This window comes from Astatotilapia calliptera, chromosome 19 (genome assembly GCF_900246225.1).
Source record: "Astatotilapia calliptera chromosome 19, fAstCal1.2, whole genome shotgun sequence".
In the NCBI taxonomy this organism is placed as follows: Eukaryota; Metazoa; Chordata; class Actinopteri; order Cichliformes; family Cichlidae; genus Astatotilapia; species Astatotilapia calliptera.
This window is the reverse complement of record NC_039320.1, coordinates 18565792-18584589: the sequence shown is the minus strand read 5'-3', so window position 1 is coordinate 18584589 and position 18798 is coordinate 18565792. Positions and strand designations below refer to the sequence as shown.

General features: G+C 37.8%; 1 protein-coding gene across 2 annotated transcripts; it reads right to left on the bottom strand.

The window, feature by feature from the left end:
• Window positions 1-1191: 1191 nt before the first annotated feature.
• On the bottom strand, window positions 1192-13088 carry dpysl5a (dihydropyrimidinase like 5a). Of its 2 annotated transcripts, none has more exons than XM_026152683.1 (13): window positions 12936-13088; window positions 10576-10846; window positions 8771-8929; window positions 7374-7553; window positions 7191-7259; window positions 7029-7073; window positions 5878-5953; window positions 5503-5659; window positions 5244-5385; window positions 4867-5009; window positions 4529-4736; window positions 3431-3599; window positions 1192-2626 (listed from the first exon to the last, which is right to left on the bottom strand). In XM_026152683.1, the coding sequence occupies exons 2-13, from the start codon at window positions 10834-10836 to the stop codon at window positions 2541-2543; spliced, it is 1695 nt and encodes a 564-aa protein (XP_026008468.1). In that variant the 5' UTR covers window positions 10837-10846; window positions 12936-13088; the 3' UTR covers window positions 1192-2540. The 2 variants fall into 2 exon arrangements, with proteins under 2 accessions (XP_026008468.1, XP_026008467.1); XM_026152682.1 differs by lacking the exon at window positions 12936-13088 and adding an exon at window positions 11017-11130.
• Window positions 13089-18798: the final 5710 nt, after the last annotated feature.

Below are 18798 nucleotides of genomic sequence, written 5' to 3'. Positions count from 1 at the left end.
TTAAAGGTTCATTATAAATAGGACTTTGGCCTGTTCCAGCTAAGAGACACATGATGTGTCTGGTTGGATCTTAGGACTGCGAGTGACTAAGGTTTTTGTGGGGTCAGGCTTCACATGTTGCTGTTTTATCTGCTGCTGGATAAGATATGTGAACGAAGGACAAAGTGGAGTGATCATTTTTTACAAAAGAACTGTTTTAGAATTTCTATGGGTTGATTTAATGTGCAAACTGCTGTTAATACTGCTGGGTCCAGTATTTTAGTTGTGATCTGTATCTATTATATCTACAGTATAAATTTAATTTAGTTTGACAGTTTCCAATCAAGTGGTCAGACCCTTTTTGAAAAAGAAGAAAAAGCACTCTTATATTTTTTGTCTAATTATATATGCCATCTGTTTTCAGTTATTTACATTTGTCCTATTAAGTGAAAATTGTTATTGGTGAAATGTGACGAAGGAGCCTAACAAGCCAAAAGAGTTACTAGCAATGGCAAATGTCTGCGAAATATAGAGAAGTATGAAAAATGTAATGTAAAAGCATAAAACTGGATAAAATTGTAATTTTCCTGTGAAAGAATGTGCAGTATATCGAGTATAGCCAGGAATCAGACACAGGATTTGATTTCATTGTTGTTTATTTGCACTCACATCATGTGATAGAGAGCTCCAAGGGGCGAAAAAAGGAGATAAAAGGATTCAATGTGACGACACATTGTTCAGCACCAGTGTACGTTAGGTGGGGAAAAGACACAGCATAATGCACTGGAGCAAAATGTGAACTCTGTCCAAAAAGAAACAGTGATGGAGGAGTTTTACTAGAACATGCATGAAGATCTTGTGAACATAACTGATTCTAAAATGAGCTAAATCCTGAATGCATGATCAAAATACAAAAAAAGAGAGAGAATCGGTTGCCGAGACAAATATTCACAAGTAGTAACTACAAAATGAACAGTAAAAATACAGTATTAGAGAACTTGAAAAAGTATCAGTGCTTTTCTGTAGTTGCTAAACAAACATACAAACTTTCAGTGTCATAAGAAGGCATTTGATCCTCTGAAGATTTCAACTTTATGAACACTAAAGTGGATCCCTTCACCGCTTCTATACAGAGCTTAACAAATTTTATCAGACCACCTGTCATAAAAAGAAGAAAACACAAATATTTTATAAATCTGTCAAAAACTTACTAAAAACTAAAATTATATTGTTTGTTAGGCAAGTAAAATATACTTTTTTATACCCAAATTTTGAGCAGGCACAAATTTGGGTCAGAAATTATTCAAGCACAACATTCAACCACTAAAATAAATGTTTCTACTGAGGAATGTAAGTAAATAGCTGTAATTTGGCATCTGAATCAAAAAATGATCATGTGTTTAACTATTTCATCTCTTTTTTTGTAAAAGTACATTTGAAAGTTCAGGAGTTAATTTGGGGCACCGGTGGTAACTCACACTGTGTGGTGGTCTAATAGGTTTGTTGAGCACTGTATGTGCTTCACAGTGGTGTGCTACATTAGACGTGTCAGTCAGATGACCGATAACACCCTGACCACAGTGAACCAAAGTTGTTAAGTTGTTAAAAGTGCACCAGTGGTACAGGATGATGTGTTCTCAGGTGAGAAAAAGGCCATTTGGGTGAGACTGTTTGCTCTCTGTGGAAATAAATATGATCAGAAAAGATGCTAACATGTTTAGTATCAGTGCTTGTTAAAGTTCTTCTAACTATGCTAACATGCACAGTACTCACAGCATAGCTTCATTCACATTTGGTGGAGGTGGAACAGAAGTCTATTCTGCTATAAGGCTGTTGAACCTGATGAACCAGTGAGCAAAGACTTCATGTTCTTATTTGTGTAATCATTCCAACATAGTAGCATCAAAAGAACATAACAAATAATGCAATATAAAAAAATGATAACAAAAAACAGTAAGCTTGAATTATGATATTCCTCATCATTTGATCAGTAGCAACTCTTCCTTTCACAACTGACATTTTTTAATGTCACGTCGACATCCTTGTAGGAATTTGTCACATTTCATTCATCGTGGCTCTGAGTAAAAAGACATTTTGTGACACTTGTGACATGAAATCATGTAAAAAGGCATCTAAATAGTACATGATACAAGTGCAAAATCGTATTTTACAGTGAGGTAACACAATCGCATCATAAAAACCTTGACTCACCTTCATATTTCTAAAACTGTTAATAAGACTCAACATTTTCCCCTACCAGAATCCAATAACCAAAGTAACTCAACTGCAACTCAATTTATATCTGCTGCTTATATTTGGTTAACATTTCACTGGAATTTGGTAGCAATAACCACTTAGCAAACATTTTTCCCTGGCCGTATTGCAGTATAATTACAGCCACGTCATACAATTTTACAATTCTAAATAACAGCACTGAGTTCAAAATGAAAACATGACTCCGTTACTCCACACATGTTCTAAAGTAAAACAAGTCTTCTTGCTTGGCCATACATTTTCCTCAAATATCATTCTTCTGCTTTACGTAGCAGCATTCTGACTGGTTACCAGATCCCGCTGGATCTTCCACCAGGAGGAGCAAGGATCCTCGCTGAGGATCTCTTTGGAATGTTGTCATCGATTTGAGCACCTGGAGCAACCGGGGACAAGATCACGTTGGATTAGGCAACGAAAAACAAACAACTGCTATTGCCTTGAAGAACTTACTTGAAGCTCAGTCATACTTTGCAGTAGTACAGTAAAGGCTTCTCTAAAGAGCTTATGTTAAGTTCCGGGAGATTTAGGAAATGGAGCATAACTAAAAGGATGGAAGTGTTTGTTTGCTTTCCATTTAATCAAAGCATTTATGGTTTTGATAAAACTATTGGTAAGTAATTTGATGTAAGGTACAAATACAAGGATTCCTTCAGCATAAATGTTCACTATAACTACACTCCAATTATTATCTTCCCAGGTGAAGTGACTTCCCAGGCATAAAGCAACACGTGTTGCACAGTTAGAATCATTATTGGAGTTTTAACCTTTTCAGACGTGTTCTTCAGCATGCACCCTGGAAGCAGGTGAGATTCTGTCAGAAACCTTTACTCTCTTTCTACTGAGACTTTTTGCTGCCTGTCATTCGTCATTTCTACCTCAGCAGCTTGCCAGTAAGTACTGCTCTGATTATGCAGGCCTAAACAAACAAGTTTGATCCCAAACATGGGACAACTATAGTCTTCAGCTGACTTAAAGTGCTGTTATTCAAAGTTACTTTGACTATAGCGCCCTCATCAGGCCAGTCATTAGACATTTTATAAAACCAGCAGCAGCGCCACCAAATCACAAGCTACCAGTGTCCCGTAGCTTCCATTAACATGGAAATTCCTCCTTTTGTGTATCTATAACATAATTATAAAATTCACAATGCCATGTGTATGAATCAGCTGGTCCTCACCAGACAGGCTGAAGCTGGACTCATGGAGGTCCCTCATGCCCCCATGCCGGGTGCAGGGGCGTGTTGGAGTGTCTAGATCTGAAGAGCCGGTGTCTCTTTTTCCAGAATTTGCCACGGCAACAACTTCACCTGTGTAGGGTTCCCGCTCCACAGCTTTCACCGCCTGGCACTGGCAGAAACATATAGCAATAAGTATTCCTTAAAAACAATACTTTCAACAAACTACGCTGCAGGCTTCCTGTAAAAATGTAGAGAACATAAGTTGAAGTAGCACATATTTATTGACATTCTAAATTAATCTCATTACAGTCTTCAAATCCTCTAATCTTGTCTGAATCTAACAAAGTTCACACACCCTGATCCAAGAATTCTTATCAATTATTGAGATTTTTTTTTTTTTTTTTTAAGGAAAAAATATGAAGATGATAGGATCAGCAAACTCTCCTTGCTGTCCCCTAGCAGGGGCTTTATGTTCCACCAGGGGGCACTGAAAGCAATGCATGTTTTAGCAACTGAGTATATTTCTCAACCCCACTGTAAAATTTCTTAGATGCTAACTACACCTCCAGAATCAAGATTAATCAGTGAGAAACACTGAGCTTTGTAGTGGAAGCTCCAACAATCTCTAACATTTTCCCTCTCACAGAACATCCCAATTGATTAAGAGCTATTTGGCCAACTCTGGTTAAATATACAAATTCGTTTTTGATTTTCTAGCTTTCCATCTTTTGTAGTTCCACTATGGAGGATGAGACATGAAATCACAATAAACTACAATTATACATATAACTAAGGAGAAATATAGTGTGAAAAATACATGTTTCTAAATTATGATATAATTAACTTAAATTAGTGCAGCTCTGGTTTATTTTTAACCAACCTTCAACCTTTTCTATGATATTTGCCTTTTTAGTACTGCTTTGTCAATTATCCTATTTTTTTTTTTATATAACAAATGGGAAGTTCAATCATTACAGTAGGGAGTGCGGCACCGGTGATAGAGAAAAATACATGAAACAACTGTGCCGTATCATCCTATTATAAAATTTAAGTTTATAAACCAATGCTTTGTAAGTGTATTTCAGGTCAGGCTGATACCTTTTCTCTCTGAACCATCTTCTTGTAGAGATAATCCGGGAAAGTCCTCAGTGGGCAAAACTTTCCGGAGCCCTCGGCGCACGTGAACATGCCATTTTCGTAGACCAGACGTCCACGGCTGATGGTGACAATCGGTACACCGTGGCAGCGCAGACCTTCATACGGGTTAATATCACCTCCCTGCACCTGGTTTTCAACAGAAATGACCCTGTAGGCAGAGATTGAAAGACAGAAGTGACTCAGTTTAGCAAAGCAAACGCTGGATCAGCCTTACAGCTTTGATATAAAAGCTGCACTGAGACAAGCTGGTCGATAAATGGATGGATTGAGTTTCATACTTGGATCCCTCTGGGTCCCAGACCACCACATCAGCATCTGCTCCTGGGATGATCCTGCCTTTTCTCGGGTAGAGGTTGTAGATCTTGGCTGCATTTGAGCTTGTGACTGCTACAAAGCGATTCTCATCCATTTTACCTCCAATCTGAAAATGAGAACACACACACACATTTGAATCCATTTCTAATACTAGGGATAAACACAAAACACAAACTGCTACTAAATCATTTGACCCAGTAAAAGGAGACCAAGATGTTTTTGTGTCTCTTCTGCCCGTTCTGTCTGTTTGTTAAAAGCTCACATTCATAACCACCAAAACAGATGTCCTATTTGTGAAAGTTCTCTGACAGCCACACAGGAACAAAAGAGCCACACATACCACCCCTTTCTCCCAGATGACGCTCATACGGTCCTGAATGCCAGGAAGCCCATGAGGGATCTTTGTGAAATCATCCTTGCCCATGGCCTTCTGTTTGACGGTGAATGGACGATGGTCAGACCCCACAACATTTAGAGTGTCGCTGAAGCAGGACAAAGGAAGTCATATTTATTATTAATTATTTAATCAGTGGAAGAAACAAGAAACATTCATATTAAATTAAACTTAACGACAGATGTTATAGTATTTTTTTTCTCACTTTCCAAGCAGGCTCATTAGAAAATTTGGAGTATTGGGGTCCAGGCGGAGAGGAGGCACAGTCACATGGGCAGCTGCATGAGACCAGTCCTGATGATAGTACTGCATACCGTTCAGGACAGTGTGGGCAGTTGTTGTTTCTCCATGGACCACCTTACCTGTGGTCAGACATTTCAATAAGGACATATATTAGCTAGAATAATAGTGCAAGGAGCTTAAAAGACAAGCAAACACTGATTTTCAGTTGACTTTAGGATCATCAAAGCAGACATTTAAGTAACAGTAGATCAAATCTCATCAAAGAAATACATTCCCTTAATGCACATCACTTGCTTCAAAGATAGTAACACTAAATATAAAAGATAAAGAGCCTCACCTTGCATCTTGGCTGTAGCCACTACATCTCCAGCAGACATACTGGAGACATTCACAAGATAAACTGGGCAGTGGGCCTAACAGAAAACAAAAAGGTTATATAGTTAGGTCCACAAGTGCTTGTACAGACTTTTTAATACAAAAGCAGCATTAACTGTTGAAGAAGTACAGTTATTTTTATTCATAGATCCTTATTTTCAAAGTCTCAAAAGTACAGTAATTGGACAAACTACATGGATGAAAATAATTTCTACATACTTTTCGCTTACATCGTTCTAGTACAAGTTAATTTAGAGTTTTATCTGCTAAATCTGTGTTTTTTAGAGCTATACAGGCTCTTTGAGATGTTTTATGGCAAAGTCTAATCTGAACTTCCTGTTCCTGGGTGTAAGCAGTGGTTTGCACCCTGTTTTAAAGCTTCGGTGTATTTATATTCATAAAGGCGTCTCTTGATTGCAGACTTTGGCAACGATACGCCTACCTCCTCCAGAGTGTTGTTGACTTGGCTAGATGTTTTGAAGGGTTGTTGTTTTTTTAACCAAGAAAAGAACAGTGCAATCATCCACTTTAGCTGTCTTTTGTGGTGTTTCAGGCTTTTAGGTGTTCCTGAGCTGGCCCGCGCATTCATTATTTCCAAGAAAGTGTCAGATTGTTGATTTGACCACTTCCAGAGTTTTGCTGTCTCGCTGATTCAATTCAAATTCAATTAAATTAAATTCATTTCAGTTTTATTTACCAAATGATAATAACTGTAGTCTTAAGGTGTTTTAGATTATAGGGTAAAATCCCTACTTAAACTGTTTGTCAGTCAGCCATCCAGTTAGATTTCAGCCTCTGAAAATGGGGCACTGTGTATGAAAATGGTTGCTAAACAACTAATGTAATAGTTTTGTTAGAGCCCTTAAATTAAAGCCTAAAGTCTGCCCTTTAATTTAATCACATCCTGATTGTTGGTTTAAAATCAACTGTGGTTGTGCACAAAGACAATTTTGTCCAACAAAAACAGCTCTGTGCAGATTAATCATTGGAGTTAAATTGCAGTGTTAGCAGTGCTAAGATTGGTGATTAAAATGTTTTATGTTTAACATCCCTAGAGTTTATAATGACCTTATTTTGATTTCTATACTGCATTTTTTCTGACATCCTACTCACCCTGTTGGCGATGGTAATCGCCCTGTGGGTTGCTTCTGCTTCCAACTGCAAGGAAATCACAGTAAATCAAAGCAAGGAATTTATTCAATCATAGAAAAAATATCTCATATCCTTGACCAGAGTTTGGATATCATTAAGAGTTATAATTATAAATGTTTATACCTCTTCAGGCCTGCTGATTTCAATACCTTCTGGGCCACTAATGCCAAGATCCAATGCCTCCTTGGCACCCTGACAAAAAAAGTAATAATGTTTTTTTTTTAAATATATAGAAAATGTAATTAAATAACTTTAACAATATTTTCATTTGCGTACACACACTGTAATTCCCAGTAAATCCCTTACCTCTGACACAAGTTCCCCATTCTCAGCGTGGACCCTCGCTATGGCTCCAATGTCCTTACAGTGCTGCAGGACCTGGAAGAGTTCACTGTCCCGCAGCATGAACATGTCCTTATACGCCATGAACATCTGAAAGGAGTTCACTCCTTTGTCTCTTACCAGCTTCTCCATCTCAGCTCGAACCTGTACAAGGGGAACAATGACACAAGCTCAAATGTGGCCTCAATCTCCAAAATATCCTTATCCAGAAAAAAAAGGTTAAACTGAAGTAGTTAATTTGAGTGTTTAATGCCGTTATTTGAGTTAAAGTATTTATTCTTGTAAGTAGGTGGGATCAAAGTGGATTTCTTATTTTTACAAAAAAAGTTTGGTATTTTTGAAATAAATAGTTTGTTCCAGTATTGTTTTTAACAACTATGAAGTCATAAAGCAAATATGGGTCATTTCTTACTTGTTAATTTAAGTCAGTTATGAAATCCAGCCTGATTTAAGGAGAATGCAAAAATAGTTATTTTAAAGAGGATCTGTTATGCTTTTCCTTATTATTGTCAAATATAATACAAAGGATATAATAAATAATGACACAGTGTAATGTGTAATATATTGTAGATTACAGTTACCTCATTTTAATGCCTGCTAAGGACCTGATTTTGTTTTTATGGGGTTTGTTTTGTTTTTTTGTGTTGATGTGTAAAACCTTAGAATTGGCAAATGATGCTCTTTCTTTTTACCTTGACTGTCCTGTAGTGGTGGAGGCTCATATTAAACATGGCTAAAGATTCAAAGAATGAGGTCAGCATTATCATCTCAGGCACACAGCTAGCTATGAGCACAACAGCCCCACCCACTGGTTGTAAAGGGGCAACCAGATCAAAAGAAGTCGTCTTAAAGGGTGGGGTAAGGGAGCGAAAACAGCTCGTTTCTGACAAAAGATGAACTCAAATGTTCATGAGCAAGCAAAATATGAATAAGGATTAATCTGAGCTGTAAATTCAAAGCTATCATAGCAGAACACTAGATTTAAAATAAGAAGCTGGAAATTAGCATAACAGGTCCTCTTTAAAAATAACAAGTCTCTTGCATTTATTTGTACTTTGACATATTAGCAGCTAAAGATCATCAAGTTCATTATTACAAAGTTAGTCAAATTTAACAAGGATTTTAAAACATATTCCAGGTATTTCGAATAGATTCTGGTACTTTGTGAGAAAGGAAATGTGAAAAGTGCTGCTAACTGTTCCTAATATTGCATTTGGGGGGGCTTAGAAACCCATTGCAATACTTTATACACACTGGTCATTTATAATAATTTAAGTCACAAAGTTGAGTTTTTACTTTAGAAGAAGTGTTCGTGGAGGCGAAACGTATTACAATGACATAGAGCGACAGTGTTCCAGTACCTTGGGTCCCCACCAAGTAACTCCAATGTGCAGAGCGTAATCACAGCAGGCCTTGGAGTCGGCTGAGTTGCGGCACTTTTCGTAGGCTTCCAGCAAAGATTCGTTCCTCTCAGGGAGAACATGTCCGATCACCATGGTGGTGCCACCAGCCAAAGCAGCCTGGAAAAACAACAAAAGTAGCTCTGAAGTCACTTATAATGTCTAATTTAATTCTGTCAAATAAGTTGCAAAAAACATGTGGTGTATTTCCTGCTCTGACATTTTTTCATTTGCTATAATAGTTGATTTTTTTTCACTGAGATGTTTCAGTTTAAAAGCTGTTATTCAGTTTGTTTAGAATCGTCAGCTGCAATTTAAGACTTAAATAATTTGAGACTATATGACACGAACTTAAATTAAATCCTTAAACTTAATCATTTGCTTCTTTAAAAATGATTAAATAGCACAAAATGGATTGATTTATGAAGCAATCCGTTTTGTGCTATTTTGTGCTAGAATTTATGAACTACTAAAACAACTTTAATCTACTAATCAGCACAGCCCCGAGTCCAAGCATAAAAGTGATAGCTTCAATTACCATTAATGCTAATGGTTATCTTTACATTCTTGCTGATGGAAATATAAATCCTTCAGCAGTTAAAGCACAGGATTGAGTGCTCCTTACAGTGTAATCATGTTTTTTTAAAACCTACAAACTATATCATTTCTTTACAGCATCAGCACTTCTTACTTTTTAACCTCCTACGAGCAGATTTAGATGTTTCAGACACAAGTTAAGGAAAATCTTAATAACCCAAACAAGTGTTTTGTGCTTCATGCTTCACTGAGCATCTGTCAGCTGACCCTAGAGACTCGAGCGGCGTGCACGGAGTACGGGTGTTAGGGGGGCGTGGGTCTGGGAACCATTGTCTCCAAGCACAATAGCGTGAGTGAAAAGGCTTTGCGGCAATCTTTGCAGCAGCACCCCGGTATCCATGGAAACAGATACTGATCTGCATTTTTCTCTGGACTTATACTGGAGCAGGCAGGGAGGGGCCAGGAGAGAGACAGAGAAGAGGAATGACTGGCGGAGATGGAAAGCAGCAAAGAATTGTGTCTGTCACCAGCATCTACCGGCCTGTTCGCTCCCAGCATCCGTCACCTCTTAGAAAGCTGAAAGTACTACAGGGTGATGAGTCATCACAGTGCCCTGAAGCAGAGTGGGGTATCCCGGTTATATCAGCCTCCAACATTCACCCTTGCCAAGAGCAAAATTGCCAAAACACCTTTGTCTAATTTTGGAGAAATAAACTCTGGATGCAACCCAGTGACATTTATTTTTATAAATGCTTCTTATATCCTTAGTAACAGCTATTGTTAATGTTAGTACCGCTGGTTTGTCTGCTTTTTCTGCTTGCAGCTAGATGTTAAAATTAAATGCTTCGTTACTATTTTATGTGCCAGTTTTTGACGTAATTTCTGTGCTCTGCTTATTTGCAAAGTAATAGATATATTACTTCTGGCTCTCTTAAGGGAAGGAGGAGTGACCTATAAATTTGTGTCTGAGGTCTGACTTCTTAGTTCTAACTTTGACAGCAAAAGTATTCCTGCCTAAAATAACCTAAATATTTGATCTCCGAATATTAAGAACAGAATAATGATGCATTACTGACAGTGTGACTAAAATTAACATCAGTAAAAAAACCTTTTTTTCAATAATTCAATGGTCTCTGAATCTTAATCTTTCCTGTTGTGACAAAGGTGATAAAACATGAAGTTTGCTCTTTTGCTTCTCTAAATTTGGGACAATATGAAAAGACTGTTACCTTGGTACCGCTGTAGAAGTCATCTACTGTGGTGGCATTCATGAAGCTCTCCTCCAGGTGGACACTAGTGTCGATGCCCCCAGGAAGCACCAGTTTCCCTGAGGCATCAATCACTTTAGCCCCACCTGGGATCATCAGCTCTTTCCCCACCTGCTGGACGATGCCGTTCTCGATGTAAACATCAGCCTCCTGGGTACAGTCATCATTCACCACTTTGCCACCCTTTATAAGGATCCGCACCATCGCTGAGCTGGAAGACATGGCTATTGATCTGCGAGGAAGAGGGAAACATACAGCTGAATACTTTTTGCTTTTTGTAGATACTAAAGGGTGGCAATCTGATTCAAAGCAACCACAGTGTACATCAAAACAGAAGAAAAGTTATAACCACCTGACAAAGGAATCTGCAGTATTTCTATGAAAAAAATCTGTTTACAGTACCTCATTTTTACAGTAGAATAAGATGACAGAGGAGAGAGAAGGATCAGTAATGCTGCTCTGGGACCAGTCTGTCACACTGTGACTGACATCAGCTACAAGGCTGAGTAGGCTGTGTCAGTCACTGCCTGAGACCTGACAGCTCAGTGTGCAGAGGCGTCATAATAAATAGAAAGAAGCTGCGTCCAGTTAAGGGTCACAATAGGGCAAGCAAGGGTCAATGGGACTATTATTTTTGAAAGGACCGAAGGAGCATAACACTGCTTACACTCACTGTATTGTTATATTACAAGAATCTAACCCTAACCCTAAACCTAACCCTAAGAAAACATGTAAAAATATGTTTAGCTTAAACTGAGAATGGTTTTGATTGCCTCTACTCCATTTCCTAAACTGATGGTTGGTACGTACACATTTTCCACTTACATTATCTAAAATCATGTTATCATCTGAAATAGTCACCTCTAGATTTTAACTGCTCACAGGTGTGAATGCTGTGATAAAAATACACACACATGTGAATTGGATGGTGTAGCAAGCCCTCATATTTTAACAGCTAACTCCAGTTTTACATGTTTAAATCAGGTTATTTTTGGACCAATCCACAGTTTTATTCCAGGCAGTATGAAAACTTCCAAAGGTTTTAGGCATTTCTCATGTAAAATTAAATTAATTTATAGTAAGTAACAAATTATTACTCCAAAGACAATTTTATTGAGTAAGGCTGTCCGAGGCCTCTTGGTCCTAAAGGCCCCTCTACTCTTATCTGCTCTGTCCTAAACACGTTTTAACTCATAAAAGTCATAAATAAACACACACAATATTTTCTTTAAATCAGCTGTTGGGTAGCACAGATATAATTACTGTCAGTAATTAACGGCTCATCTGTGACAAAGAAGCAGTCTCTAAGACCTACACCCTCCCTTCCCTCCACACCACTGTATTAATGGTGTGATGTAGTGTGTGAGTGTGTTTCCATCCTTGCGTGCTTGCGTACATGTGTGCATGCAGGATGCGTGCGTATGAGGGTGCGGCAACTTTACTGCAAGGCATGGACTCCTTACACATCCACATCTGATAGCTGATAATGTGATGGATATCCCATTATTACATGTACATCTATTGATACTCACAGGTGCTTTTTTTACCCTCCTAAAGCCTGAGGGGACAGCTACAGGCATAATAAAGTCATTACTATATCAGGAGGCCTATAGCTCAGTTACCAGTACGGAAGTTGTCGGCGGTTAGTTATTATTAAACATAGGAGCTTGAGTTGCATGAAATCACTGCACGATAAATAAGGATACACTAAACCTTTAATATAAAATAAAGGTAATTACAAACTTATAACGCAAGGCTTCTTTCGTGGCTACATTGCTCAAATGCTCTTTATTTGATATTTTTCTTGTTCGTCCATAAAATAAATGTAATAAATCCCTCGTAAAAACCAAACGTGCTTTTAAATTGGCGCCAGCCACAATGATTATTCCAATAAATATGGCAATTTTGCTGATTAGCTGTGAACACAGTGAAATGATGACACTTCCACTTGTGCGACTTGACACAAAGAAACCGGTCTCCATCCGGCATGATCGGCTTCACAGCGTTCATTACCGACCTAGAAAAGCGTCCTCTTAACTCTCAGTCCGCCCTCCTCTCCTCTTCCACAATGAGCACCAGTCTGCTATCTAAGTGGCCTCACATTATCATCACACTGCCCTCATGCACGGTGAACGGATGCAGCTGCACTTGTAGGGTGTGTATAGATCACGGGGAGGATGGTATAAACACCAGGTAGGGACCAGACGTGTAGCCAAGGGGCATGGAAACAAAGTCTCCGTGCTCCAGGAGAGGATTTGCACCCCAGACACAGTCACTGCAGCATAGCAGACCTAATAATTCTGACGACGTGGACCACATACCTCCTCTATGGGCCTGCTGCTGCTCCACTCGGATCACTGGATACTTTCTCAACACAATTCAACACAATCCGTGGATGGCACTTCCCAAGGAGATATACACACACACACCAGATGGATACCTTCCTGGCCGGTCCGGGACCATCAGGGGCAGCATCATCACCGTGAAGTCAGCAATGACATGCAAGCAAGACTTCTTATTGTGACTTTCAAAATAAAACAGTTGTTGAGCCCAATGCAACTTCTAGTAAAGTAATGCGAATATAGAGTAGATTTTCATCATGATTTGTATATAATTGATCAGCTGCTACCTAACATCAAGCTCAAGAAAGAAAGAAAGAAAGAAAGAAAGAAAGAAAGAAAGGGAGTTTTCTACAACTTATTGATGTTAAAAATGTGTTAGAATATATTTTAGAGCAGCTCATGTTTTATAGCTTTATATCAAATGTTATCAAATAAATAAAAAAAACATTGTATGTAGTAATTTTTAGATACATATGATGGAAGACAATAATTTGAGGTAATTCTTTTTTTTATTATTTTTCAATAACAATATTTGTTTATTTTATTTATTTATTTTTGTCACTGATTCACAAAAAACTCTTGAGTTATAACTAACCAATAACTGCACTAATATTGTCTTTGCATAAAATAACTCAATGAAAATTACCTAACTTATACGATCAGTGTAATTTATATCAGCACCGATATCGAAACGCTATAACTAACTATGATGGTATAGCTACTATATTTTATTTTGTAGGAAAATCAGCACACTTCCGGTGTTTCTGTGATTAACTTGACGCAGCTCGCAGCATCCAGGCCGTGCGACTGTGTGACGCTCCAATCAGCAGCGTTCAGTGAAGGCTTGGTTGCCCAAGCACCCAATTAATTTGGACTTAGGGCGTGTTCACTCTGAGGAGGCCGTACCACTACCAGATCAAGAGGGTGATTATGAAGACAGCAGTACAGCAAGGCTGATTGAAGTACCCTTAGGATTCATAGTTAGTACTAATGTAACGGATTTAAAGGATTATGTATCTTTATGAGGTTCACCTTGAGGTATAAGTAGCTCGTTTACCTTTTGTGCGTTATCTTTCAACGACTTCAGCTTCATCTGCCACAGCTATAAATGAGGTAAAGGGGGGAAAGAAAAAGAAATTCTATTGCAAGCAAGAACATGGTACTAGCAGAAAGTGTAACTGCAGGCGACTCATCAGCTCTGATTGGTGGCTGAATTAGAAGCTGGAGAATGGCAACATGTTCAGGTTTAATGTGATCAAGGGGGAGCTGCAGGCTGTCACCTGTATTTAAAGCAGTGAGTCGTAGTGAATTGGACCCAATTATAGTCCTCAGCTGATAAAATGCTGGGTACTTTGTGATGACATGCCACTTTAGCTTGGCTTGCTTCATTGGTTTATATACTAAAACTTGAAGACACACAATAATAATAATAATCATAGACACAGACATAACGTGTAATTTCAGCTGCCCATTTTCACATTAATATGGCAATAAATACATCACTGGCTCTCAAACTCAGCTAATTAGCACAATGGACAAATAATAACAATGGAAGACTAAAATGTGTTGTGTGTCTTCAAGTGCTAGCAAATGAAGCAATGAAGCCATGTCTGGTTAATAAAAATCATTCATACTTTTGAATCACTTTGGCTGTCATGTCCAACAGCCTGTGCCTTACTTACTTGGACACCTTAAAAGTCTAAACACATCTACTGGTTTGACTGTAATGTGACACTGATATTATTTTAAAGTACCTTTGTCATTTATTAGCCACAGTCAGTTTCAGTTTTTGGCCAGATAATGGTCTAACTTTAAAAAAAAAGGTGATGGTACATATTTCTCTAACACTTAATTTGGTTCTGGCGTAATTCTGATGCTGAACATCTGAAATATATTTTCTTAGTGTAACGTCAAAAGATACATTTTACAAGATATCAATACATTTAAAAAAAGAAGAAAGACCCATGGTGAATTTTTTTTTGCACAAAAACAATACATTTATTCAAGTGTTCTCCAGCACAAGTACATACGAAGCCTTTATCTTCTCTTTGAACACTAAACAAAGGTATGGGGCAGAGAATGACTGCTACATCTGCTGTATGAACTGGTCTTGAGGAAAACCATACAGGCCATAAAACAGTTATGACAGAAAGAAAGTCACAAAGAGCGTTAACAGTATCACTGAAGTATTGACCTGCTTTGACCAGTAAAATGAAATGCTGTTTCAGATTTTTTTTTTCTTCTTTTTTTTAAAAACAAAGAAACAAGTAAGCGTCAGTTCAAAACAACATTCGGAAAACAGACATGGAGAATATTGTGGCATGGAATGTAGGATTAAGAAGCAATGCGCATTAAGCATACATTATGCTACAGTAAAAGTTATTACCATTTTTTTTCTCACACAATTTTCCCACAGATAAGCACCGACTACAGCAATCTCTAGTCTAAAACAATATAGCAAACCTTTCATTATTTGTTATCCTTATTTTTTCAAGTACAAAGTTAAAATGCCTTTGTTAATATATTTATATGAGTGAAATAATAGTTATTTTTCATTACTACAAGGAACTTAAAACAGTCATTGTCAAGACATGTTTATTTGTCTTCCAATCAAACACATTTTTCTTGATTAGGTAAAATGTTTAGCACCATCGGAAACGCCTACAATCCCTCTTTTTAAAGTCTTACAAAAAGAAACAGAAGTTTAAAAAAAAAAACACCACCGTGTAGGGCTGTGCAGTGAAGTTTAGACCATCAATCTTAAAGCTGTCTTTAGGCCAATGTTAAGATCACAAAACATCCAATCTGGATTCACTTGAAACAAACAAATAAAAAAACAAAAAAACAAAAAAAGCAGAGTTGGAATCTCTCTACATCTAATGCTTGAAGCTTTGAATGAAATTTGTCAATGATTTTTATTTTCGACCTAAGATTTTCTTTCTATTTGATGATATATATTAGCAAAGAATTATATTTGTACATCTCATTTGTAATTAAAAAAAGAAAAGAAAAAAAATTGAAAACAGCAACCAGAAAACTCTATGTACAGAATGTACAACCATGAATATGACGTTAGGTATTAAAGGTGGAGAGGGGGATAACATCTGATAAAATACAAAGCACGAGAGCTCATATTGAGCCACCATGCATGGACAAAAAGGATGGCAATAAGGTCACTTAAGAAATTAATTACATTAAGAAATTAAATTTCAAATCTTAAATATGATTTAGAGAAGCGATAGCATCTGCTCTTACTCTTTACTCTTTGAGTGCTGACATCCGTGTCAAACACTGTGTCAGGCTTTTGTTTTGACAAACTGCAGCCTAAATCCTCTGTGTTTAGCTTAAGGATTACAATCAAGAGAATTTAGTTTGCGCGTGTAATCCATAATTTGGATCGGCGCTTACAATTTGCCAACGTGACGACTACAATTTATCGAGCAAATGGCAGCGGCCCTACTGTCCTTCACAGGGGACAAAATATTTTTACAAAGCAGGAAACACAGCTTTTTGACGCTGCCTTACATTTTTACAATCTTAATAGCAACAGACAATTTACGTGGCAACATACTGTATCGCTGCTTCGAAACAGTATGGATGATGGAAGGTGAGAAAAGGAGTTGGAGGTTACAAATGACAATCCATCTACTGTACACCGAGTCAAATAACATGGTTTCACATATAAAAAAAATCCATTCTTTCACTTCTATTGGCACAGCCCTACTGTATACAAAAAATATTACACGAGGATTGATCAGTTCACATCATTAAACTAAACGAAAAATAAACCAATTCACAAGAAAAAAAAAAGTTTTTAAAAGAAAAAGAAAGTGTACGTATAAAAGTGCTTGATAATGTTGATAAAACAGCACAAAATTGCTATAAAAAGGTAGAAGAACTCTGTGAAGCGGCACCATATTGTTGAGTATTTGCACCTGACAGTTATTCAGTTTAGAGAGGTGGAAGCCAAGGAGGAGAGTTACCCGGCCTGGTCGCTCTCCCTCCTTTACAGCGACCACGCTTACTAACAGTTGTACAGTAACGTCATTGTTCATGATGAAACTAGAAAAAAGTAGCTCATCACAGACTTTGATCTTAAGTTTTTTCTTTTGAATGACAGAAAACATCATCTCCCATGTGGCTAGCTTCACTTTCTGTTTGTGCAGATTCAGACAGTGAGCCTGAGTGTAGCAAGGCTGAGATTAGAAGAGCACCAGTACAAACTTGTGTAATAGCTGTAAAAACGCAGAAAAGAGTATAAGCTCTATTTTGCAGTCAAACGTCGGTCAACCGAACGGCATACAACATTATTTTATTTTATTTTCGTTAAATGTAAAAACGTCAAACAAAAGTTCATCCAGCAACAGGTTAAAACGCTCCGTATTGTCTAAAAATGCATTGCCACATGGGCTATGATGTTTCATATCATCTTGGAGCACCATGGTATTGTAACCATATTACAGTAGTACCTTTATTACCTTCAGTTGTGTATAGAAACTGTAAACAAAGAGGTATATGTGATCTGGTGTTTTGGATTCTCAGAGACACAGCTCTCTTGACACTGAAGGAAACATCCCTGTGAGGCTCAGTAGCTGGAAGCATGGCTGCACTGCAGGTGGGAGTCTCGCAGTACGCTCACACAGCAGAAGCATTTCACATATCTTGAAAAAAAATATCCTACTTCCTGTCTTTCTGATGTTTCCCAATGTATTCCTATCCCTCTCTCTTACAAGACGTATTTAGCACTCTTCTGTCTTCGTGTCTTGAGAAGAAAGCATAGTCTCAAGTATAGCTTGCACAAACAAATAAACAATACTTGATAACACTGCAGCGGCCCTACTGTAAAATGATATATAAAATTAAATAGAATAAGAATTGCAATTCAAATACAAGAAATAATGTGAAATCTATGTTTCGCTTACAAATTATACCAGAGTATAATTTGAGGATCAAGGCTCTTGTTTCTAGTCACAACATACAGTTGTGGTTCCTAAATTATGAGGTACCGTAAGGGACATTATTACTGAAATGCTCTCACACACACGACTAAAATTTTATCTCTCACACACACTACTGAAACGCTCTAACAAACGCTACTGAAATGTACTCGCACACGCTACTTAAAACCAAGGCGTTTCAGCTGGATAGGGCAGTGTTGCCAAATCCTTAGTAAGGAAAGTCGCTATTAGCGTTGTTGTCCTAAAAGTCGCTAGAAGTTGCTAAATATGGTCATTGCCTAATTTGCATAATTGGTCATGCTTATGTAATTGTAACCTATGTTGTAGGAGAGAGAAATAACATCGTGGAAGAGACATAAAGTGGGTAAAAAACCACCCTAAATGGATTAGGAATATATTTAGAACTACAAATTAAATTCTTTGAGTAATTATTGTTTTTTTTAATGTCACAATTCTAACCCTCCTCCTTTATCCGGGCTTGGTACCGGCAAAAGTGACCCAAAAAAGGCACTCTGGCGGAGTTACACACACACACACACTGTGTGTGTTTAAGTAGTTTTAAACCTTGTGATTTACAAAAAGTAAAAGAAGAACTGACTGCATTAAAGTCAGGGTGGGAGCAGCGGCTTTGCTCATGCGTGATTCATTTGCAGTTTGGATGGGTAGGGATCAGCATCTCCTGCTCTGACAGCAGCTGGGGGCGACTGCTGCCTGTGAGCACTTTGGCATGGGCGAAGTGCCCACGGCAGCACCCGCTGCTTGTTGGGAGTAAGACAGATATGTGCTTTCACGTCAAAAAGTGGTCATAGGTCTTCCTAATAACAAAAGCAAAAGTCGCCAGATTTGTCGCTAGTCGTTTTTTAGAGAAAAAAAGTCGCTAAGGG

Coding starts and splice junctions, on each gene's coding strand:
- dpysl5a (XM_026152682.1), bottom strand. Junction 7,260..7,373: donor ATGGGGAACTTGTGTCAGAG/GTAAGGGATTTA, acceptor TTTTTTTGTCAG/GGTGCCAAGGAGGCATTGGA. Junction 5,660..5,877: donor GGCTACAGCCAAGATGCAAG/GTGAGGCTCTTT, acceptor GTCTGACCACAG/GTAAGGTGGTCCATGGAGAA.